Genomic DNA, 26415 nt, shown 5'->3' on the forward strand with positions numbered 1-26415 from the left:
CAGAGGAGAGGGAGGGGAAATGTGTTACTACAGGTGTGGGGGAGGGGAACGTCGAATGTGTTACAACACGGGCAAGGGAGGGAAATGTGTTACTCCAGAGGTGAGGGAGTGAAATGTGTTACTACAGGTGTGGGGGAGGGGAATGTGTTAGTACACAGGTAAGGGAGGGTAATGTCTCACTATAGTAGTGATGCATTACTATACAGATGAAAGTTTAATTTGTTCTTGGAGTGGTGAGTTGGAAATGGAAACCGTAAATATACACACACACACACACGCGCGCGCACGCACGCACGCACGCACGCACACACACACACCTACCTACCAGTGGCGTAACTGATACCCCCTTTCACACAGAGCAAAAACCCTGGCAGCTTCCAGATCTTAAGTTTGAAAGGGTAGAAAATGGAAGGAAAGATCTAGCAGAGCCCCGAAACCTCCTGCACTCCTATTGGTGAATAACCAGCACCATCCACCAATCAGTGTGCTATTGCATGTCAGCTCCTGAGTAGCAGGCACAGGATTCTGCCAGACGTACACAAAATCAGAGCAGCCAGACAGGATCCTCCATCAGCTTTTCAGCTGCCAGATACATCTATGATCTGTGCAGCCAGAGATAAGCCCCGATCTGCAACCGCCAGTCATATTCTACCAGGGTTTCTTATTTATCATATATTCTTCTTTATGGCTTATACAAACAATGGGTGGAAGGAGTGAAGCTCTTTAAGTAGATAAACTTATGTAGGTGGATGGCACATAAATACATACTATGCACACTTCAATAAGATTTGAAGCAGAGAAAATGGCAATTAAACTACTTCTATGCATAGTCTACAATCAGGAGAAGAATGTGCATAGTGGATAGCATTCATAGCATGAAAAAAAATAAAAATAAAACTAGTGATGTAATGTATATGTCTGCATGCTAGAAAACCATAAAGCTCTGTTACTATGTTGTTATGGTGGGAGTATCTGTATGTACTAAGATATATAAACACAGTGTAAAAAATGCACGAAGGTAAGAGCGCCATTACATACCATTCTTACCTGTAAGGGTAAGAGAGAATTGCTGTTGTTATCGGTTCTGAAAACATTGTCATCGATCCAGGATTTGGGAGTTAGTGACGGAGTGGAGCGTGTGAACTTGGGTGGGGCGATGACGTTCCCAGAAAAGGGCTTCTTTAGGGGGGAAATTTGGTTCATGGTCCCAGGGATCCCCATGTTAGCAGAGCGGCGATCTCGGCCATGCATTCCAGCCCAGGACATGCTGCCTGTGCTCCAGCCGCTTCCTTGGTGGCTGGTCCATGGAGACTGCTTGACCAGAGGCTGCAAGACAAATCAAGACAACACTCACCGTTAGCTCAGGAGAAGCCCAAAACTTGTCAAGTATCAGGGAGGCTGCATCTGTTCCTGATTAACAAATATGTTTAAAGGATACACTGCTGCTTAACTAGCCTTTCTATAAACCACTTTATCAGTCTGTAAACGCCATTGCTTTGGTTTTAGATGTTGAACACAGTAAAATCTCTAGTATCCAATTTCCTACTAATCTGGGTGCATTTCAAGGTGAATTCTGCAAAATAAAAACGAACACAATTTGCTTGTAAAAATGCACCTTATCCTGGGGGGGAACCTTTAGATTTCTACAAACATTGAAAGAGCACCTGTTCCTTACATACAATGGAGGAGTCTATTCTGTGGGTTCATTCAACATTCATGAGCAGCCAATTTACGGGAACCAGCAAGGCCCACATAGGTAAAACTTTGAAGGATTTTCAGTAACGGAAAAGACAAACAGACGTAGAGAAGAGGCAGGACTATATGGACATGACTTGTGATTAAAGGAGGAAGTGAAACAAGGAAATTTCAATATGGGCTACAAGTGGTTCAGAAATGCAGTTGGAACCGTTCATCCTGTGTGGTCATTTACAGACTTAAACCGAGAATGGTGAGACAACACACAGCTTTCAGGAACCACCCAAACCCACTGCTTTAAAGCTATACGCGGATTCTTATGATATGAAGAAAAATTGCCGTATGCTAGTCACGGCCATGGGCCACCTCTAAACTATATGGTCATAATGGCAAGCACCCCCCCTCCCTCTAATGAATACTGCAGAGACACACAAGATCTCAAGATGTAAAAAGCCAAAAAATATCAAGAAAAATGGGGTCACCACAGGTGCAAAATTGTTCCTCAACAGTATCAAATATTCAGAAGTAATATTTACTTGTTTTTCACACCCTATGTAAAGCGTCTATGTCCGAAAACGCTGGCTGATATTTTCTCACTACAATTGCTACAGACCCTAACCAATGGAGCTAAACCAGCTTACCATTTGCTGACGTTATGGAGAGTCTACATAAAATATATGGTCATCATGTCCCCTAATCCCTATGAATAACGCGTCACCAATGTCAAACCGTGCAACATATACAGATATTCCATAAAACTATGCACTGGAACACCAACTATAGTTCAAATTGTAAAGGATCTTGGGGTCATCATAAATTATATATATCATTTTTTTTTTGGAAGACTGTCTATGATTCAAGTACTCATGTCCGCCAAACTAATGCATAGTAGATCAGAGTTGAAGTAGATGACTTAGATTTATTTGGAAACATATTTGAAATGCACATGCATGCAAAAATAATATATAGGCAGCATATGTACCTACTTTATTTCAAATATTCACCGCCAGCATGTACTTACACCTGCCTTCCCGCATGTCCCAAAGGTTCCCCTCCTAACAGATGTACATGCGCAGTTCTGCACGCGAAGTGCAGACACGAAAACGCTTTTACTTTACCCGGCCTATGTTTGCATACCCTTTCCCTCCATCGTTCCTCTTCTCCAGCTGCAAAGAGCTGCAAATGCCAAATACGCACAGGTCTGCATTGGCCCATGGATGTTGTTATGGGTTACTGCACATAGGCCTATCACCACCTCAGCATATTTACCATTCCACACAATATGTTAAGGCTGTACTACAGCATACAAGGTAAATATAGCTGGGGTGACACCATCTATTGTGCGAACTAGGAAGTACCTGTAATGTTTATTATTAGTCAGCAGTTGAGAATTCCCCTGTATCTTTGCAAGGACATAGCATCAAACAACTGGTCTCAGGCCACCGACTAAAACGCCCTTTGACTCGAGCAGAAGAGGGTGAAAACAAAAAACGACAACAATGTTACTAAACCAGCTAAACCAAATGGGACAGGCTAATGACAGTGTACAGTCATAATGAAGACAGGCAGAACTATTTCAGGCACAGAAGCACCAAGCTATAAACACTCATTAGCAATAATAGGGCTGTCAATAAAATGTTTTGTTTTAGACAGATGGGTGGAACACACAAGTCCAGAATAGCAGGAATTACAGACACTGTCACTTTATACAGAACAGGATTCCGTGTCTCTCTGTACACTGTACAAGGCCACCTAGCTACCAAGTTGTGTTTGGCTTGCACCCAACAATGTGCTTTAACTCACAATGCCGACTATAATCTATCTATACACACACATACATAACACCTATAGAAAGTAAGCTCTCACGAGCAGGGCCCTCTTCCCTTAAGTGCTTTTCCTTCCCTCACTCATACGATCATCTACTCAAAACTCTCCACAAGGGCACTTAACACTTGGTAGCTGACGCCCTACTGCTTTTTTGAGTGTTATGATCGCTGCAGCAAATGTTTATAAACCATGTTCTTATTCTGTATTGTACTGTAAGTCGCTGTTATACGAGTTTGCTCATTTGTTTATGTACTTTGTGAGGCGCTGCGGAACCCCTGTGGCGCCATATAAATAAAGGATAATAATACTAACATTAGTTATATACATATACGCACACATGTAATGGATATACCACTTTTGGGTGTGGTGTACCGCTAATATATGCACACCTACGCGCCCACAGCGTGCGTATATCAGAACGTGCGCGACCGCACACCCAAGAGTGGTATAGTCAGAATTACAAAATGGCCCTGTTTAAAGTCCTTTAAAGAGATCATCATTGTACCACTCATCTTTGGTGAGGATTGAGGTCAGGTCCTTTGAGGTATGTCGTAATTCCAGGGTCAGACTGGCCCACAGGTGTACAGGGGAAATCCACTGCCTGAGGGCCCACCCCATTCTCTAGTGATCAGGTTCCAGACTGTGCACTTGAATTATACATATGTAGTGTTCACTCTAGGTCCGGCAGCAGGCAGGGCACTGGACCTAGAGATAGGACACTTCTGCGCATGCCCGAAAAGGGGGCGTGACCAAAGAATAGGGGGCTTTATGACGCGCCTCTTTTCGTCACTCCTGGGGGCGTACCCGGGAACTTACGGACATGCTGGGCAGGTCCCAAGCGCTGTGGTCACTGAATGGATGCCAGGCGCATGCGCCCAGCATCCATTCACCGGCGGTGACCGCCACACCACCGCTTTGATCACCCGCAGGCTGTCTCAGCGGGGCGCCGCGCTGGAGGGCAGGGTGCTTTCTGCACAGCCTAGCAGGAACGCTACATATGTTGCATTATACGGCACAGGACTATGGTGTATCTTCTACAATGCATTTGAGTTATTAATGTGGTACATCATAATGCAGTACTTAATATACAATATATTTTTAAAGGGACCCTGACCATGCACTCTCTAATGGTTAGCCAAGCCTCTCTGGAGGCTGGCCACACCCCTAAATATGGGCCCCTATCATTGCATTCCCCAGTGGGCCCTTCATGCCCCATTCCAATACTGGGTAATTCTGCCAATTTTCTGTCAGAGAGAGGCAATGATGTGCTGCTTTTCTTTGAGTAGTCTCTGTGACTAATGGTATTGATTACACTTGTGGAGTGATACTGCTGTGACTTTGTGATTAGGTTTTCGTCACAGTGTGAAGTAGATCAGGCATGCAGTCATGCTGGGAGGTGTGTAGTTCCTGGTAAATAGTGCTCAGTCATGTGATTTAATGTGTCCAATCAGGTTAGTGGGATTTCTGCCATTTTAAACACACAATTATATATATAAAATGCACTGAGGTGAAAACATAGTTGTGGATATTGAAATATAATAAGTCACACAAAGAATAATTAATTGAAACCTTTAAGCTTGCGGTGTGGAGTTCTAGTGCTTCCTGTAACCAGAGCAAACAACGCACATTGCAGTTAGGATCTCTAGATTGGCATCTGGACTTAAGATAGACAGTAAAAAGGTTGACAGTGTCTAGATCAGTGTTGGCTAACCTTGACACTCCAGCTGTTATGGAACTACATAACCCAGCATGCACTGCTACAGTTTTGCTATTAGGGCATGCTAAAACTGTGGCAGGGCATGCTGGGATATATAGTTCCACAACAGCTGGAGTGTCAAGGTTAGCCAACACTGGTCTAGATAGACACCAGGGGCAGGATGCATAAAGAACAATGCAAAGGACCGCCCTCTCGGTAAGAGCAGTCCTTTGCGATGGAGAGACTTCCAGGTCTGTGACCAAAAGAGCCCCTCTGGCGTCCTCCTGCGCATGTGCAGAATGATGCATGACCACAAGGGGTGCTGGGAGGGATCAGATTGAATCCCTCTCACACCACTTTCGCGATAGAAGCCCATAGGCTTTTATAGGGCAACGCCATTAGGAGATGGCGTTAGCCACCGCAACCAAGCCCCAGAGTGCATCACATTCTGGGGCTTGGTGCATATGAGAAATGTGGTCAAAGCCGCATTTTCAAGGTTTGACCGCATTTCTCCCTTTGCTTCATCCCGCACCAGATGTTAGACAGTCAATAAGTTGACAGGGACAAAAGGTCGACATGGATGAAGGTAGACCGATGCAGATGGTCGACATAGTCAAATGGTTTACTTTTTTTTTTTTTTAGGGTAAGGCACTTACCAGAAGGTTAGGCACCAGGAGGGAGAGTTAGGCTCTAGTAGGGACGGTTAGGGTCAGGCACCTAGCCCTACGGTTAGGGTGAGGATTAGGGTTAAAAAAATTCAAATAAAAAGTGTCGACAATTTGTACCTTCCGACCTACTGACATCTGTTGTCTATTAAGACACTGTCAACCTTTTTACAGTCTATCTTTTATACCATAACCCTCTACATTTTCTGTCCCTCCTGAAAAAAAGAAAGGTCCCTTTATTCCCAAATCTTGGACCCATTAATCTTTGGGATCTCCTGAGGCTTCCACCGATGGTCCAAAACTTTTCATTTCCACCCAAAGAGGGAGGAGTTAAAATCTTCAGGGAAGTGGGAACCCCAAGACCACACCACCTCCTTTAGATTAAGGATAAGGAAGACTTAATTCTAGATATTGATCTAGGGCCTGCTGCAATTAAAAATAATTTTGCTGGCAACCCTCAGTAGATGGCTATCTTCATAGGATCGCAGCATTAACGAATATGTATTACGAGGTACCTCAGCAGATATCGGGTCCCTCTGTTAACGACATCAAAAGCAGTCCCCATAGCTTTCTATGCCTAATGTATCAAGTTCTGATGGCATTCGCCATTTTAGACCTATATGCTGCATTTTCACATTTCTGTATGGACAGGAATCTAAAGCAGTGGTTTCCAAATGTTTTTGGATAATGGCACCGTAGAGTATCAGCCTTTTTTACATAGCATCCCTAGGCCAAAAGTTTCTGAGTGGTTAACGTATCATGCAGTGGAAAGAGTGGAGAAATGGACGAGTGAAGAATTTTCCCATAACAACCAACCAATCAGCATTGAGATAACATTTATCATGCATATTTTATAAAATGATAGGTAGGTGCTGACTGGCTGCTATGGGCTACTTCTCCACTCTTTAATATATCAACCCCTGAGTGAGAAATTCTGCAAAAAGTATTAAACTAAGTAAATTGTGCTCAGCGGTCATCCTTAGGTTCAGTTATGTGGTGTTGGATAGGGTTGCAATTGTGGTTGCCCACATTTTATGATTAAAAATTAGAGCTGGTTGCTGCCTATCACATTGACCATAAATAATTTGATTTAGTCCTGGACCGCCAACCCGCAGCACCCAGTTTAGGAACCACTGATCTAAAGTGTATCCCTCCAGTAACTAAAGTTTACACAAGAGCAAAATGGCTGCACATGTTCAGTAAGTAAAGCTGAGTACACACTGACCGAAATATTGTCCGATCAATTGATCGGCCAATATATCTGGTGCCCTGTCGCTCAGTGTGTACCAGCGATATGTCTTAACGACGTCATTCACAGACCTACCTCGTCGGCTGTGCTGCACAGCCGATGTATAGATATATCTGCAGACATATCTGTCCATTGGCCAAGTACGTACGGGTGGTCATATCTGTCCCGGCCAGCGGGACCCGCGGCTGCCTGGAAGATTATGGTCGTTCAGTGTATAAGAGCGATCATCATCTACAGATATCTGCAGATCACTCAATCTGCAGATATAGCAGCTAGGTGTGTACCCAGCTTAAGCCAAGTCTGAACACTGAATTGATTATTTAAGATAGCACTGTACGGTTTGCTAGAATGGGCAAGAAAATCTGAATAAGTCCCAAACCACTACCATACGCAATTAAAAAAAACAAAAAACAAAAACTGGGAATGTTCCATACACAAGCCCCCAATCTTTACTGCCTTACCAAAAGTAGAGCACTGTAAAAACCTAAAGACGTCAATTATGAACAAGTACCATGTGATTAGGTATCAGGCCTTCTGTCACATCTCACTGAGCACCCCACCCCCGGCCAGACGACAAAATCATGCTGCCTCATCTCCATGCGATACTATTAAATCCCATAGCTATATGATATGAACTACACTTGATCTTAACCAAAATACCGAGAAGCAATCAGCATCTCACAGCTACATAGGGTGACACTATGAACCCCACTTAGTGATAGGAGTTAACACAGCCAGAAGGTGGATTTTTTGCAGTGGCTGGCAGTTGCATAAAATTGGATTTAAAAAAAAATAATTAAAAAAATAAATAAAAAAACGATTTATTTGATCTAGAATTAGTATTTTGGGATTTAAATAGGATTTTTTTAATAAAAAAAATTTGTTTAGTAAACGTTTTAAATTTAAAAAAAAAAAATCCTATTTAAATCAAATAAACTAGGTTTTGATTTTTTTTTTCTTTTAAAAATCCAATTTTATGCAACCCGCCCCTGGCAAATTCAACGTTGAGAGTGGGAAAACATCATACGCCACTCTCTTGCATTATAAATACAAGCTGCTCAGTATTTCAATGCTACCGGCAAAAGCAGAAAGTATTTCCCTACATGCAAAAATAAAACAACGTTTAGTGGGGCGTTGCAATTCTATTCATCATGGCCCCACCTCTGATGCAAAATGCTGTCATTTGCAACAGGGGTGGGGATTAACGCAATTTAGCAGAAAACACCCCTGCCCCGCCTACTTCACTTAGGAAGAGACAGGCTGACTGGGAGCCTGGGGAACTCACCGAAATTCACCAGTCTCCCGAACTTTCTGGGAGAGTAGGCAAGTATGATGTAGGAGGTCTGGGCGAAATGAGACCTTGCTTCTGTTTTACATCGTTCTCTATTAAAGCCTGAGCTCTGAACAGGCTGACTGAGGCATACATCATTGCTGCAAGACTCGCAGGAAAGATACGTATCTATAGGAAATATTGCCTTTAACTGGGTAGTGCACTATGAATGCATGCTTGTATTAGCAGAGACATAAGAAAACTATAAACTGACTGAACAGGCGATTTACTAAATAAAATACTACAGACTGGTGGTAATGGAATTGAGCTTACATTAACATATTTATTAATAGATAGAAGCCACATATGTGCCATATTCTACAGCATATATAGATATATTGTATTAATATGGGTCATGTGGGGTAATTCGTCAGTCTAATCACATCTATCTTATTACATGGAACATCCTGCAGTTCATAGGGCAAAAGGTCAGAGCTGGGCGAATGCAGATTCCATTGATACATACAATGTATTTACAACCATCCAACCTTGCTCCTCAATGGCCACCTTCACACTTTCTATGAATACTAATAGCAAATCCAATTCTGCTGCAGGGGGCTTCACAAAAGAATCTGAGGGAACCAATACCAATATTAGGGTCAGCAGCACGTGACCCTATAAAATGGACCTGTCCAAAGTAACATGGATAATTGCATTTTTTAAGACCAGGCAAATGAAAACCTTTGCCCCTGCCATGCTATAAAGAGGACATAAATATACACAGCCAATGTGCAAAGCACATAATAGACTATGGATGGGACTTAATACAGAAGTCATTTATATAAAAAGCAATATATTCTTTTCATGGCTTCTATTTGAGCACAATGATGCCCCACCTATCTGCAATGTTGCTGCTCTGAGATATTGCTCCAGCTCATTTTGAGAGAACAAATTGGCAACCTAGGGAATAGATTATAGACAGATCAAATATAGCAAATTACACTGCAATAGTCTCCCCCTCTAATTGCATGCATACAGAATTTTTTGATAACTGGTATGCATGACACCCTTCTTGCCAGGACAGCTCTTCCAAAATAAAGCTTGCATGCACAGGCCGCTAGTACCAGAGATTCTTGCATAAAGAAACCCATATGCCACTACAGCCAACCCCAACCGCTTTCAGTGCCTCATGCCACAGGACGTTAATAAATATAGGGATCCATACAGTATGTACCGCAGTAAACCTCCGAATACTGCAGTTTTCAAAGGATTTGCTGCATTTTCTTCTTTGATACATCCTGCCCACAGCTAGATAGGGTGGGATGTATCAAAGTGTAAAATACCTTTAAAATGAGGTTTTCAGAGGTTTACTGAAATACATACGACTCCCAATATGTATTAAAAAGGTCAACAGCAGATATGGTAGACATTAAAGCTAGTATAGATAATATACATCTACAGATGTGTCCTCATACATCTAGCCTCCTTGTGTGTTGGCATGACTAGATAGCGCCGAGAGTCTTTTGCGCGGCTTTTTACCTTCAAATGCATCTTACTCACAAAGTGATGTGAATAGGTAGCACAAGAAGTTTCTGCTGATTACACTCATATGCAGCATGCTTATGTTCTGTGTGCGTCTGCGAGTGTATCTGCATGCAAAACGCTACGTTACAGTGTTACAGCCGCTGACACTAACGTAGCATTTGACATGCAGATACACACAGAATATAGGCATGCCACATATTTTAATCACCAGAAGCTGCTTGTGCTAGCTACTGGCAGCACTGTGTGAATAAAACGCATTTGAAGGTAAAAAGTCGCACAAAAGATGCTTGGCGCTACCGAGGCACAAGGAGCTCCCACGTTGTGTGGCGCGACTTGTAGCGAATGGAGGATAGATGTATGTGGACACATCTGTACTATAGAAGGGGCTTAAATTCTCTCTTGCAGTTGCCCTACACTCCACCCCCATTTAACTCCATCTCAAAATCCACAGAAAGCAAACCCAGCAGCAAGGGTCAGTCATTTGCTGGCAACGAGCCCCCTCCTCCACTACCATGTAATGCAGGGAAGTCACTATCCCCTGTGCCTAGCACAGAGCTTACATTGATATATCTTGAACAGCAATGTGGACACAACCAATATATCGGGAACAAAGACAGCAGAGAAGCGTGGGAGAGGGGCATGGTGGGGGGTGAGAGAGAGAAAATATAGTTGGGGCAACAGTGATAGAGATAGGTGGGGGAACTTGTGAAAAGACTGAGTGGCAGATGTATCAAACCTATGAAAGAGATAAAGGCCCGTATTCAATTAGTTTCGCGTACACGATAAAGTCTTGCCTGCCGGAGCTTTCGCCTACATCGCTTATTTTAGTCGCAGAAAAGTATGCGCATACCCGCGTTTCGCCCTATTCAATTCCAAAAGACGCGAAAACAGAAACACGCGAAGTCAGAACAAGCGAAAAGTGGTGTCTGAATCGGGGAGATCATCCTGAACCCCCCAAAAAGATGCAGAAACATTGGGGATCAATGATGTAGTGCCCGATTAGCCCTAATGAAACTGTTTGCACAATTGCCACTATTTAGCGTCTTTGCACAAGTGGTGAAGAATGGCATAAAGCAGTTTTTTTTTGGAGAAAATAAGTAGTCCTGTCAAATTTGGGGTACCTGAAAATGGGTGTAAGCATATTTAAAAGTCGCTAAAGTGAAGTTATAAGAAACATAAAAAACGCACCTTCAAACACCTGCAATCAATAAAACACCTCACCCCTTACTTACAGACCCCCTAAAAGTCTATTTCGCTAGTTTTTAAGTTTGTACCCCCGCTTTGTACTTTTTCGCCACCATTTTTAAAGTGCTTTTTTTGGGGTGTTCCTCAATTTTTTTAGGGATTTTTTGACACAGTTAAGGGCGGTATCCACTTAGCGATTTAGCCAAGCGATTGCACGATAACGACGTTGTTATCGTGCAATCGCTTGCAAATCACACATGCATCGGGCATGTTTTGGTCGGAAGCGACCAGCGATGCGCGTGCCAGCTGGTCGCTTCCGACATCGTCCGTACATGCTGGTCAACCTGACGATCTCGTCAGGTTCAGCATGTGCGGGGATGAGGAATGTGCCGGGACTGAACGAGTGAACGTTCAGTCTAGGCACATCACTAGATATACAAACGAGAGCACGATTGCAATGTCGTAATCGTGCTCTCGTTTGTATATCTACAAGTGGACTTTGGGCCTGATTCAGAGCTGAATAGCTATAGCGAGCGTCCATGATGATGGTCGCGATGGTCTTGACCATCGGGCTTGCAACGGAGACCCTGCGGTAGGGTCTCGCTGCCGCAAGCCCTGGAGTGATTTTGGCTCTATCAGAGCCAAAATCACTCCCACTGACATCACTAGTGATGTCAGTGGGGCCGGCTTGAGACGGTAGGCGTTCCCATGGGAACGCCTCCGTCTGGCAGGCACACCCCCGGCACGCCCACCAAAGGCGAGACCCGGAGCGATGGTGAGCCCGCCGCTCGCCGGGTCTCGCGCATGCGCACGACGGAGCTCCCTCCGTCGTGCGCATGCGCAGTGGGGAACATCGACCCGCTTGCGAGCGTCCTGCCGCTCGCGAGCGGGTCTGAATGACCCCCTTTATCCTTTGGGGGGCTGTCCCAAGGGTGCTGAGTGGCTTCCCCACCTTTGCACCCCAAAATAGCGATTTTGCACTTTTTCTCCACCTATTCAGAGGCAAATCTTTTTCGCCTATTACATTGCATTGCGTTTTTGCGTACGCGAAAAGTGTTTGCAATTGAATACGGAGACAAGTTTCCGCCTGGCGAAAAGTCACAATCGGCGATACTTTTTCACGGATTCCATCTTTTCGCGGCTAATTGAATATGGGCCAAAGTGTAGAAATTGCCCATAGCAACCAATTAGTTTATGGCTATTTATCTAGCAGTCTACAAAATCAGAAGTAGCTGGTTGCTATGGAAAACGTCTCCACTTTATCTCTATTGAAGGCTTGTTACATCTCCCCAGGAAGACACATCAAGACTTAGGGCGGTATATACTACAGATAAATAAATGCAGTAAAACCCCCGAAAATGCAGTTTTCAGGGGTTATACCGTATTCCCCGAATGTACTAAGCACCTGGAATGCGATGAATTCCGGTGGTTCGCCCCGATGGGTTACCCAATAGAAGCCTATAGGCTTCTTATCGGGACGCTGCCCCTTGGAAGGGATCCGATCGGATCCCTCCCATGAGCGCCCGCGGCCTTCTGCGAATGTGAAGGATGCCAGAGGGACTTCTTGGTACATACCGCGGTAATGAACCATGGTACGTACCTGATGTCAGGGGGGATGTACCGCCTCGCTAAATGCGATGCTTAGTACATCCCACCCTTGAAGGGATAAAGTGGAGAGATATAAAAGGCCCTATTTATCAACGAGACATAACCCCTTTAGCACTCGCTAAAGGTGTTACATCTTCCTTTCAATATTTAACAAGCAGCGGTAATCCAAGATTACCACTGTTTATCACTGTTGTATCCCTTATGCCATCTGTAGATGGCGACCACAATAACTGCAATGGGGACCCGGCAGCAGTCTTTCTGGCTTCAGTGGCGACTTCCAGGCACTACCGGGTCCCCGTGGGGTGAAAGTGTCAGGTTGGCAGCGATAGGCAGCAGCAGAGCTGAGGACGGCGCTGAGGAGGGGGTATTGTCGCTGGACCTCGACAGACTTCACTGGAGGGGTAAGTAATGCTGAATATAACTGGCATATTCGTTAGTATCACGGCAACAAACGAAAAATGCAGCTGGTAATAAGATACTTTCTTAAATGAGGCCCTAATTACCAACATGTCAGCTGCTGGCATTTTCCTAGCACAACCTGTAACCTGATGGTTAGAAGTTAACTGGTTGGTACTTTGTCTTCAGTATGTTATAAATCTCCACCACAAAGAATGGAAAAGTGGGTTAGATATAGAAAGGGTAGGGGGCACAGAGGAAGGTGGGGGCAGTGGCACAGGCCACAACAGCTAGTGAGGGTGCTCTTGCTCACTACTCCCAGTAGCAGCAGCGAGAAAGGGAAACAGGGTGGAAGAAGGGGGATAGATAAGAATGAGGGGAAAGAGAAGGAAATCAATAATGAGACAAGAAAAGCCCAGAAACAGTTTAGAGGGGAGAAATAGGGGGAAGATTCGGGTTAGTTTGGAGAAATAGGGGAAAACAGGAGAAAAGGGGGACGAATATTGGGAACAGGAGGGGGGAGAGTAGAGGGAGAAAGACGGTAAAGTGGGGGAAGAGAGGAAAAACAGCTAGCAACTAACCGTGCAAATGACATGTTCACGGGTTGGGTACGAGATCCCGGCAGTCAGGATGCCGCTGGTCAGATTACCGACAGTGGCATCCCAACACCCATAAGGATATAAGGTCTCACTAACCTTTACCCTTACCCATTCCGCCCCGTGCCTAACCCTAACCCCCCCCCAGTACCTAACCCTCCCCCTAACGCCCGATACTTACCTTCGGGATGTCGGCATTCTTGCGGTTGCCCGGCGGCATCCCGCATGCATCCCGTTCAAAACAACTATGCAGTATACACATACCATATATAAAATAACACGTTTATATGTGTGTAAGGTCTTTGCTAAGGAGTCACATTGTTCCAGTAAGGGCTATTTTACATCTTCCGGCAAAAAAAAAAGGCTTTTTTTGCAGCGTACTATTTTTAGTATGTAAATAAATAGGTCCTTTCAGGCACGGTCGCTGGGTTACAGCCGGAAATATCCACTGAAATGGACGGCTGCCGTCCGCGGTTTCAATGTTAATGATTTGAGGAAAAAAAAAAAAAAACACACTGCAAAAGCATCACACGTGGGGCACTAAACTGGTGTGTGGAAGGAAAATATCCACTGGAAAAAAACGCCCGGTGAAAACCGGCATGAATGGTGCATACACACGGTCGGATTTAGCAGGATGATATAAATGATCAAACGATATCGTTATAGTTTATATCGACCATTTTTTAGCCCCTTCCATCCCCCAAACGATGGACGATGCGCGGGCAGGGATGGTCGATAACTACCATCGCCCGTGCATGCAGTCCAACCTGGTCGATATCGACCAGGTTACTATAGGGACCCACGATCGTTGATCGCGGGTCGTTTAGGGGTTGGTGCTGTGCTGGATGTTCAATAATGATCATCCAGCACATGCAGGACGATCAGACAACAATATCTTTATCGCTGTCTGATCTGACAGTGTGTATGCACCATTAGACCCACAAAAGTCATGATATCAAGAGAAAGTAGGCATCATAGATTAACACTTGATACCAATACTGCCAAGTGCTACATAGACCCACTGAGCTCCAATGCACAAAGATCAGGTTGTGACCAGCATGCAGACCGTCAGCTAGAACATAAAGCCACAGCTGTACTTTCTAGATTGGGAGTCTCCCTAGTTATGGTTAGTGCACTTCTGAGCATTAAAGTGGACCTGCCCAGAGATCTATTTTGGGAGAGAATACAATATTCATTACAGTGCCTCCCGTCAATGTACTAGGAAGGCTCTAGCAATGATTTGTGACTGTTGCTGGTAGGTGAACTCTTACTCCCATATCCATAAATGAGAGTCAGCCTGGACATCCAAGCCTAATGACCTCCGACGATACACAGCTCCAGCTCCACAAATTTATGTCAAATGCACATTGTATCCAAATTTTACACCAAAATTCCTTCAAATACAGACATGTAGGAAGTACATTAGCGGATATCTAGGTAAAGGTATATTTGACTGTAAAATGGGCAAAAAATGTCTAGCATTTATTGGTTAAACAGTCCGCTGAACAGCACAGTACGTATGGCAATTTTAACTACTACTTAAGCACTGTACCAAACTATGGGGGAGATTATAACAAGCAGTGTAAAGAGTGAAGACATTGACAATTGGAGAAGGTGTCTATAGCAGCCAATGAGCTTCTGCCTATCATTTTATAGAATATATTTGGTGTTGCTAAGGTCAGTGTTGCTATGGGGGGAGTAGTTGCCATGGAAACTGTTGCTGTGGGGGAATATTATTGATAGGATGTGACAGAAGGGAATGGCTTGCTCTATTCAGTATACCATCTACATGGGGCGCCCAAGCCCCCTCTGTTGGCGCTCTGCCACTTTGTGGCGGTGTACTCATTTCTGTTCCCATGAGAAGCATGGTATAACTGGGGAGGGCAATAACTACAAAGAGGTCCCTCTTTTCCTCGTTTAAGCAGGATTTACAGCGGTCTCTTCTAGGGTGAGATGCATCAACGGCCGCAGAAATAAATAGCATCATTTCAGAGTATCTTCCCGGGCCATTCACAACTGCACCGCCAAGCAGACCTCCCGTATGTACTAATAAGACATAGCCAGGACAGTTCCTCCGAGATCAAACTGTCCCTACAAAGTATATACTCCCGACTTGGGTAATGTGCATTCAAAGCCATCGGGCTACGTGTATGCAAGAGGTCACCAATTTAGAAAGGAAATCTTTCCTAAAAAGCTTTCAATCACCATCAAATGATGGCATAAAAACATTCAAACATATTGCAGTCCCCATAAAACCTGTAGGGATTGCACCTGCCGAACGAAAATATAGGAACCACAGCAGATACCTGCTGTGAATCCCTGTACATACAAATGAGGGATAGTTAACGGATGCTAAAATCATCAGAAAAGTGCAGTTTTCAGAGGACTTCCCGCTATTCTCATTTGACACATCTCCCCTCAAATAAGTACAACCTCACAATGTGGCTCTTGGACAAAACTAGAAGATGTTGCACCCCTGTTAAAGAGAAAAAGTATGCAGGGTATGGGGGCTCCAGTTAACCTGTAGATGAAACAATACATGGCTTTCAAGCACTTCAATTCCCGCACTGGCATAATACATACTTTTTCTGCTCCAGCTTAAGTGAAACATTATACTCAGATTTTTACAGACCTAAATCTCTAATAAATCCACAGCAACATCATACAGACAAGTAAGGTAAATCTCATTTTTCAGTATAGAAGGACTGAATTCATGTCAGCACGTCACACCCCAGAGACTACAAAACTGGTACTTATCCTAAAATAAAATTCTGCGGCTGCACTGCTCAACGTCACCCATTGATAACAGCCCATTATCAAACTTGTGTGGGCTGCCAAAGAATAAGACTTAGCGAAAACTAAAACCCTCTGGCTCTGCAGGAGAAATATTTGAAACTTGGCCCAAGCGAATGCTACGTACAAATGTCTGACATAGACGGGGGAGGGCAATTAGTTTGCAACAGTAACTATAATTAATGTGGAGGATTAAAGGATCATCAGTTGTTTTTTTTCTTCACACAGTCGCACCAGGATAATTTTTTGCTAGCTGTAGAGATTTACCACAGCCAAATGGATATATAAAATAAACCTGAAACTAGGTCTAGTGACAGCAGCCATTTTTAAAAGGAGAATATCTAATGCACGAAAAAATTATACCACTGAATTGTACTGCTCCTGGAGCCAAGTCAATTTGTGATATGAACCAATATAGATAACGTAACTTATACCTTCACAACCAGTGAGAGCACTGAGGCATTAATAGTGGACAGACCAATATTGGTATTCTCCACAAAATGGCTGCCACACCCGCTACTGTATTTAGGTAGGTATACATTAAGTAGCGTAGCCAGAAGATAAAAAGTGAAACCCAATAAAGAAATTATATTACAGCAAAGTGAGGCCTTGTTTAAAGGGTAATAGATAAGGCCATTAAAAGTCCACGCAAGCAGCTTTATTAAATGTGGGTTCAATGTGAAAGCAATTAAGGTTTCCTAATTATATGTTTTACTTTCAAAGCAAATATACTCCCGACATTTCTGCATAATTATACACAGTACTATCCAATTAAAAAAGGTACGCCAATGTTACATACGCCTACAAACCAAAACAAAAGAGACCTTCCAGTTTTGAAGATGGTTACCTATTCCCATACATGATACATAATTAGGATGACACAGTATCAGTTTTGCAAAGAATAAGTTTCAAGTGAATAAAGATTAAAATGAATGATTAATGATTTTAAACTGGTATAGACTGAAAATAATATTATAGCTGAAACAAAGTTGTGTGTGTTTTTTTTTTTTTACATATATTCCTGTGGCGGGCTATAATGAGAACCTCTGTATTTACAATTTCTTCTTGGTTTGCCATTACAGGCTGCTACTAACAATTTATAATTCAACAGGGTGCTATGGACTACCATGGCAACCACATTCACATGGTATATAATATTGTTAGAAGAGATGCTTTGAAACACCCCTCTGATCTCTATCTGCACTGACCACACGATCCTTCATTCCTCTCTGCCATCACATGATAAGCTGAGAGCCTGTGTCTGTGTAGCAGGCTGACTGGCAGACATACCCGTTTTCTCTCCAGAGAGATCAGATTCATGCTAAAATAAAAAAAAAATAACAAGTTTGGGGAGAGCAATTCATAGAACGACGGAAACTTCTTGTTTCCGTTTCGCTTCTCAATTTCATTTTGCCATCTGGAGATGGTAAAATGAAGTGAAGTGTACCTCGCTGGGCAGAGAGGAGGCGTGAAGCTCAATGCTCCTGCTCTGTCGGTGCAACCCCATGAGTCCAACGTTAGACCTGTGACATGGGCAGATGCTGGAGCACAAGACACTGCCAGCGCACGCTCCGTGTAATGAAGGCTTATCGGACTCCCGATATGTCATTCTTCGCACTACATGACGAGATCGCAGAGGGGGGCATTTATCGGAGGATGCCGCCAGACAGATAAGGCTTTCTGAACAGCTACAAAACAGTATTAAATATTGTATCGATATGATGTGATATGTAGTGATATTTTCCGATAGCCAGTTCATGTTCTACATAAAGCCCTTAACTTGCTATTTAGAAAAACAAAACTATGGGGTATCCAATTAGCCGCGATCTGCGAAAAACAGTGATTTTGCTCCAATTATCCCCATTTTCAACGATTTTTTTTCTCCCCTATCCTATTATTTTGGATGAAATAACAGGATATTTCACCTGAAAACACACAGGATCTGTGATAAGCTCACGGACATGTTTACGGAATTGAGGCTGTAAAAAAAACAGCACTTATCGTGGATTATTCGGGACACCTCAGGTCCCGAAAAAAAAACATCGATAAGTGCCGGCATGAGGCAGACTTCGGGGCTAATTGGATAGCCCTGGGGGATCCCATTTGGGCAGCACAGATGGTGTAATGGTTAACATTACTGCCTCACAGCACTGAGGTTGTGGGTTTGATTCCCACCATGGCCCTAACTGTGTGGAGTTTGTATATTCTCCCTGTGCTTGCATGGGTTTCCTCCGGGTTCTCTGGTTTCCTCCCACACTCCAAAAATATACTGGTAGGTTAATTGGCTCCCAACAAAAATTAACCCTAGTGTGTATGCGATAGGGAACGTTGGACCCGATTCAGACCCGCTCGCTCGTTCACTCGTAGCTGGCAGATTGTCGCATTCTGCGCAAGCACTACAGTGCATGTGCGCGAACCAGTGCGAGAAATTGGCAAGCGTTCGCTCGCTGCACATAGACAGCCCAGCAGAGTGAGTGACAGTAGAAGCCATTAGTGACAGGGGCTGGACAATATAAACGGGGGAGTGGAGGTGCGAACGCAGGCATGCCTGAGCATTTTAACGCCGTTTCAAAGGCGTGCACAATTAGCAGGCAGTGTCATAGTACACGTCACCTGGTTGTATTTCACACTGAAGTGATCACAGTGCTTGCGGTAGGGTATGGTCTACCTCAAGCGCTGCGATTGCATCAGATGGTACCCGATGCGCCGATGGCTGCATACACTTCCTGGCGAGGACGTGCGCCAAGTGGGCGCCTTCGACAGGCTGGTGGGCGTCTACATACACAAAGCGATCACACGCCAAGACATAGTGGGCGTGCTTATGCCTTGCGATCGCCTGCCTTGCTGGCTGTGTGCCGAATTTGCATACGCTGGGTGCGAGCGTGCGCATCTAGCGAGCGGGTCTGAATCAGGTCCATAGATTGCAAGCTCCACTGGGTCAGGGACTGATATGAATAGACAAATATTCTCTGTAAAGCGATGCGGAAAATGTGTGCGCTAAATAAATAACTGGTAATAAGATAAATAAAATCCATTAGCGCTCGAACAATGGCCCTGATTCAGAGCCGGACGCTCTGACCAGAGCGCTCGCTCTGAATCAGGGCCCACCTCCATTAAAATGGAGCGTCCTCCTGGACGCTGTACGAGCATCCAACAAGATGGTCGCAATGGTCTTGACCATCGCGACCATCAGACTTGCGAGTGAAACCCTGTGGTCGGGTTTTTCAACCGCAAGGCCAGGAGTGATTTTGGCTCTATCAGAGCCAAAATCACTCCCACTGACATCACTAGTGATGTCAGTGGGGCCGGCTTCAGACGGTAGGCGTTCCCATAGGAACGCCTCCGTCTGGCAGGCACGCCCCCAGAACGCCCACCAAAGGGGCCATGCTGTCAATCAACATCGACAGCACGCGCCCTTTGGTGCGAGACCTGGAGCGATGGAAAGTCCTTCGCTCGCCAGGTCTCGCGCATGCGTACGACGGAGCTCCCTCCGTCATGCGCATGTGCAGTGGGGACCATCAACCCACTTGCGAGCGTACTGCCGCTCGCGAGTGGGTCTGAATGACCCCCAATATTCAGGGGTTAATTGGATAGCGCCCTGTGTGGGATTGCTACATTTTATATTGTAATGCTGTATGTTATTTTATCAACCCTTTATAAAAAAGAAAAAAAAACAATGGCTGTGTGTATGTATAGCTAATCTGTTCAAACTGGATATATTCAGGACATATATAGCTAATGTTAACATTGATAAATCAGTAAATTCCACAATGTGCTTAGCTACATATAAAGATGGCAATAATTGTAGGTTTCTATTCATTAAAGGGAAAAAAAAAAAAACATACCAGGATTTACTCATGCAGAATGGAAAAGCAATGCTAAGACACTGCTACATTCAAAGTTCATTAACTCTGAAATCACCTGCTGTACAGACACAAAAGGGCAGAAGATTGTTCTTTGCACTGTAGTCTCTGTATAAGGATGACTCAAGTGCTAGAGGATAAAAACATAACTATCAGCACATCATATGACAAGCACCATGCATAATGCACAGAATAAGAGCTTTACACCAACTGAAACATCCAAAGAAGGCGCTGTGATCCTTCCTAGGTCTATAGTCAGCATTCGCCAATGCACTACATGAACAAGAGGATGGGAAAAAATGGCATGTGTTTTATGATGTATGTGTAGGAGCATTGTACAGGCCGGTTCGTCATCCGCATAATTGAGCAATTGGGAAAGAAACTCCATGCAGAACATCTCTATGGCCAATTCACCATACAGCAAGAGACATTCATTTAAGAACCTTTTAAGACCACAGCTGTCATGAACCTTTATCTATTTCTATTCTTAGATAGATAAGCAGTTAAAACTGATTTCAACCCATTAATGACCCTCTTAGTCCTGACTTTTGACTACTGTGTGAAATTGTAGGAAAGGTATAGATGCACCAAATATTCAGACACGCGACATATACCTGAATTAAACATAAAAGATATCCGAAAAATAACCATGTATACTAAAAGCAAAGTGACTCAAATCTAGATTTCAGATAACAGGACAGACAGCAGAATTAAATAAAATGATCGGTTTTTCTGAAGAAAACACAGATTGATATTTCCTTGCTTATCGACCATTTACCAAGTACTGACAGCACTGATGTAAACTTCCAGTGACATTTCAAAAAGTACAATATAATGTACGTTTGTAGAGCTATATTTATTAAGAGGAAAAAAGCCCTTTCTCTGGCAAAAAAACGACCAGATGTAATTTTTTTTCCTATTTAACAAAGGCTACAGCCGGCAGTGGTTATTGACGAGTATCGCTGGCGCTAGCCATAGCCATGCAATCGCTATGGTAACCACCAATAAAAAAAACAACAAAAAAAAACAACTATCAACCAATCTTCACAAATAGTCCCCTTCATTTTTGTTTGCATGCATCCCATATTTTTTTATTAGATAATAATAAAGGATGTTCTACCAACTCCAATAGTAAGTCAAACCGATAGCTGATCTGTTGGGACTTACATCTTATTAAGTCGCAGTTGTGAATGTAACATTAAGGGAGAGATATCCAAAGACCCTAATGTTTCAAGTTGTAAGGACAGTGTGCTGATAATACTGTAACCAACGGAGTCCATTTTGGGCCTGTGCATCACAAATACATAGTGATTGCATGTGTTTTGGTTGAGTCTTAAGACTCCAATTTCCATATTTTCTTTATTTATTAAGATGGCGCACAAAAAAGCGAATGTAAAAATGCTGACCGATTTCATGCTCTGCCTTTGGGTAAAGACATTTCTGTGAGACACTAAGTTAGTGAGGTCACAGCAGGCACCCATGAGTGGTCCATAATGGTCCCCTACTGCTCCTCCAACCTCCCTCTCTATCCCCCATCACCCTCCCTGCAAAACAGAAGCCTGATAAGGAAGTAAAGCACGTCTACCTGCAGTATGGAAGGCTAGTGGTGCATATAGAGCCAAGGGGAGGTGGTAATTTTTAGTGCACACATAAGAGAAGGTCTTATATGGAAACACTATAAGAACAATGGTTGTGTGTTGTGCTGTTTATCGAGAGAACAGTCAAAGAATATTGATATTTTTTATATAATTGCTTTAGAAGACAATTTTAGAAGGCCATAGGGCGAAAGCTTAAAAAATGGGTTAGTGTGGCTTTAAAAATATCCTTCTATCCCTTGACAGTAGGGTAATTTAATATTTATTTCCCAACATGCTGGAAAAAGATACCATATCTCCCACACACACACAGAAGTGATTATTATTCTGCAAGTACATCAGCAGATCATGACGTAGATTTCCACCATGTAAGATACACCTCAGCAAAACATGGCAAAAACAGAAAACAATTGGGTGTTAAGGGCTTAATGCTCCCTTGTACCGTGTCGGACTCTGAATGCCATTTCATCCATCTGCTGATGGAGAGGACTTCAAAGTCTGCACTGCAATGTACTGAAAAAGCCCCTCATATCAATAGCATGTTCTAGCTGAACATATCTATTAATAAATGGACTAAAAAAATAAATAAAAAGTACATTTAGTGCAAAATTATATACAGTGCCTTATAGCATATAGGATAATACAATTAAAAAGGAACTTCAGACAGACAAAGGGCTGGGTTTGCAATATAATTTGGCACAGTATATTAAAAATGTGTCACTATAAATGTCACAAAAGGTACGGAGATGGTAGAGGAGACAACCACGCAAAAGTGTTTCTTTATGCTTTTTATTTTGTTACTTTAGTGTCATTTGTCACATAGTATGGAAGAGGGTGCAGCATCGCGGCCACTGAGGGGCTGTACAGAATTATATATGATATGACAGTCCTAAATTGGACATGAACAATAAGATCTGGAGCATTAAGACAAGGTGGTGAAGAGATCTGTTTGAGCTACTTAGCAGAGATACAAGGTGTAGCATGATGACATAAGAACTATATGGTTATAGAAGCTCGCGGAACCTACCCATTAGCAATTATAGAGACCTAAACATTTTGAGCATTCAACAAAAAAAAAAAACACTACTTTATTATACTATTCCTGAAAGTCAATTCTTGATGATTCCACTGCAGGAAGCTATATATAGCAAATATGTGTACTTGAAATCATTATGACGCAAAAATCACAATTCAAACACATATGCTATTTTGAATTCATTATGCAAAAAAAAAAAAAAAAAAAAACGGTGGCCAACGCCACATCCTGTACAAGCTAAACAAGCATTCTATTTACTAGAAACCGCACATAAACAAAATAGAAGCTACATATTGCTCCTGTAGTCCTGCGACAGAGGTTACACACGCCGAGCAGACACAAAATGGCTGTAGCAAAGGCCAAAGATCAGCAATGCCTGTGGTGGGTAGAGAAAAATGTGGTACATGCATTAGAATGAAAGCTTCATGCGGCATTAAAAGCCCACAAACTGGAGAATGTATTTTTAATGAAGCAAATTGAACACAAGAGCATACAAATGCACTGCAGGAAATCCAGTTTTGTACAGAACCATTGTTACGCCATCTTGTGCTTAAATCGCCTTGCTTCCCTTACAAAGAAAGGCCATCAAAGATGCCATTTATTACCACAATAATGTATGACGGGGCGGAATTCTCCTACACTCAATAACAGTCATTTTAATCTATTGCAGCCTACTGCATTGTAATTAAGGCCTAGCATCACTCAACATCAAAGCTGCTGCTTTCATCCACCTTATAGGAGTTCCAAATCCCATTCTGCTTAAACGTGGCCAAAATGAATAGGCTAAATTAGGAAATACAATAGCATCCAGTACCCTCAAATGCCCAAGTCTGACACTTTTTTTTTTTTTTTTTTTTAAGATAAGAAACAGATTTCACATAACAGCCATCCTAACACCATCATTTCCAATGGTGTGATAAGATCCCTGAAAATTGTTTTTTTTCCTGCTGCTGGAACACACTGGAGTCTATTGTCCAGATAAGACACTGGTAATTGATAGGCACACAGTGGATGTGATAGCAGGTGACATTGAGATTCTGATTATAGAGAGATGTATATACACACACACACGTCACAATGCATAAAGAGATTTAAAGAAGTACCTTAATAAATTCACTTCTATCTTATAAGACCTGAGAAACAAGCATAACATTTGGCAATATGACCCTATGTAAGAGGCACCACCAGGATGCAGAGGCTGACAAGACCCAATTACCATGCAGAAGACAAGCGACACAATGGGTTGTTCTACTGGGCACCACAGGGTTAATGGCATGTGCCAGCTGGGCATAAGGGCAGTAGGATCTGCATTACCTGATGGTGGTTATAGTTGTTCCTCTGCTGGAGGAAGGCTGCAGCCTGGTGGTGCTGGGGGTTCAGCTGGGGGCTGACCGGGGACCTCCGGCTCTGCTGCTGCTGTTGGGTGATACTGATCTGAGCCGAGAAAGGGCTGCTGAATCCGGGGACGTTCATGCCAGGGCACGGGTTGGCAGAGACCGGGGAGTAGCTGTGGAAGAAGGCCGGGTTGATGGAGGAGGGGATGCCGGGGTAGAAGCTGTCAGGCTCCGGGCTCTGCAGGGCGTTGAGGTTGGGGCCGGCAGGGTGGGGCGCAGCCGGCTGCTGCTGCTGGTGGGGAGGTGGTGGAGGGGAAGATGTCTGCACGGACCAGGGGGTGCCAAAGCCGGGCAGCGAAGGAGAAGAGCCGGGTGCTCCGGAGCTCTGGCTGCTGCTGGGCAGCTCCGGGGACCCGGGGAAGGGGCTACCCCCGCTCAGCAGGTGCCCACCCTGTGCCTCCATCTGCATCTTGGTCCTGACTGGCAGCTGGTGACCCAGAGAAGGAGGAGGGGAGACCTGGGCATGAGCCTCCCTGGCAGCAGCTGTAGCCACCTCCAACGCGGCCGAGCCAGCACTGCAGGAGGAGGAGGAGGAGGAGGACGAGGACGGGGAGGCTGGCAGCAGCTTGTCCGGACCCTCCACACCCAGATCCTCCGCTCTGGGCGATCCCTGGCTGCTGTGACTAACCTCCCCCGGCGGCTTCTTCAGCTCCTCCCTGAACGCTGCACTCTCCTGGGGGCTGCTGAAGTCCTTCCTCTTGTGACCGGGCGGCAGCAGCAGCAGAGGGGAGACCTGGTGGTGGCCCCCTCCTCCGTTCTTGCCGTGCTTCCCAGGGGCGCAGCTCATGCCCAGCAGCAGCTCGTCCTGCACCACCTGCGGATAGCCAGGCAGGAAGAGGGGGCTGCCCGCGGACGAGGGGAACTGGTTGCTGCTGGCCCTAAACGCTGCCCCCCCTCCGAACAAGCCGCTGCCTCCCCCGCTGCCGGCTCCGCTACCCGCCGTTTGCAGCAGCCCGAACCCGTAGTCCCCCATTGACACCCTACGGGGGATCAGAACTCTGCTGCTGGGCGATTATATATTACTATGCAATAGAGGATATATTATATGTATATATATATACTATGTACAGGCTGGAGGCTGCTGCTGGCTCTCTGCTATATGGTTACAAGGAGGAGGATTCTCGCTTTCTAGCTCTCTGTACAAAGTGTTACAAAGTAACCATACACATAAAGCCACTGAGCTGTGAGGAGGGTCTGTGGCACTTGTGGTGTTACTGTCCTCTGTGTGGGGTGAGTGGAGGGACTTGTGCAGCTGCTCTGAGGGTGCCTCAGTCCTTGTAGGGTCCTTGTTGCCCTCTGTCCTCTCTCACCCCCCTCCTCTCCTCCTTATGCCGGCTCTGTGACTGCAGTACCACATTAAATACCCCGGAAGCCACGTCGCTGCGACGTCACAGTGTATGCTGATTAATATTCATGACCCATCCACCACCCTCCGTCCTCACCCCCACTGGCAGCTTGGAGTGGGGCATCCAACCTGGACATGACATGTAAAGTAATGGTGGTGTCGCTTAACCCTTCATAGGTGCTGCTTAGGCAGATATAGGCTGGCACAGGGAGGTGGGTGGTAGGGGTTAGATTTTATTTACATTATAGGAAAATGCAGAGACAGGGTGAAGGGTGTTGCCAATGCCATATCGAGGTGGCATCTGCAGTGGGGGCTGTGGTGTGGACACAAAGAGCTGGTGGGTGGGTGCATGCACAGCAATGTGTGTGCCTAGCTTAGTGCCTATGATATGTAATGATGGTGATGAGTCATCACCACAGACAATGGTGGGCTTATCTCTCCTGGGCTCCCTGGCACAGAGCTTTTATTTGCATTTTTACGCTTTCCTTATGCAAAAGACCCCGGATGTCTAGTGCAGAATGATCTGCAGAATCCACAGAAACAGGTGGTACATTCCCTGGACTTGCAGCACAGGATCAGTGACCTATATTCATCCATGTTGTGTTTTGCATATGTCATGTGCTCTGTGTCTGACTACACTGGATGTGTGCATGTCAC

At 44.4% G+C, this 26415-nt stretch overlaps 1 protein-coding gene across 4 annotated transcripts in view; it reads right to left on the bottom strand.

Annotated features, from left to right (window-relative positions):
- The window catches only part of CPEB2 (cytoplasmic polyadenylation element binding protein 2), a 100646-nt gene extending 74904 nt beyond the window's left edge, over window positions 1–25742 (bottom strand). For 2 of the 4 annotated variants that reach the window (XM_088482996.1, XM_088482994.1), the window contains exons 1-2: window positions 24334–25742; window positions 1048–1326 (exon numbers count right to left, since the gene is read on the bottom strand). In XM_088482996.1, coding sequence (XP_088339122.1) covers window positions 1048–1326; window positions 24334–25386 — 1332 coding nt within the window. In that variant the 5' untranslated portion in view covers window positions 25387–25742. Of the gene's footprint in view, window positions 1–1038; window positions 1327–24333 lie in introns of all 4 variants that reach the window. The other 2 variants (XM_088482995.1, XM_088482993.1) reach the window with 1 other exon arrangement.
- Between the last annotated feature and the right edge of the window lie 673 nt (window positions 25743–26415).

This window comes from Taudactylus pleione, unplaced genomic scaffold (assembly GCF_031769625.1).
Source record: "Taudactylus pleione unplaced genomic scaffold, aTauple2 ptg000302l, whole genome shotgun sequence".
NCBI lineage: Eukaryota > Metazoa > Chordata > Amphibia > Anura > Myobatrachidae > Taudactylus > Taudactylus pleione.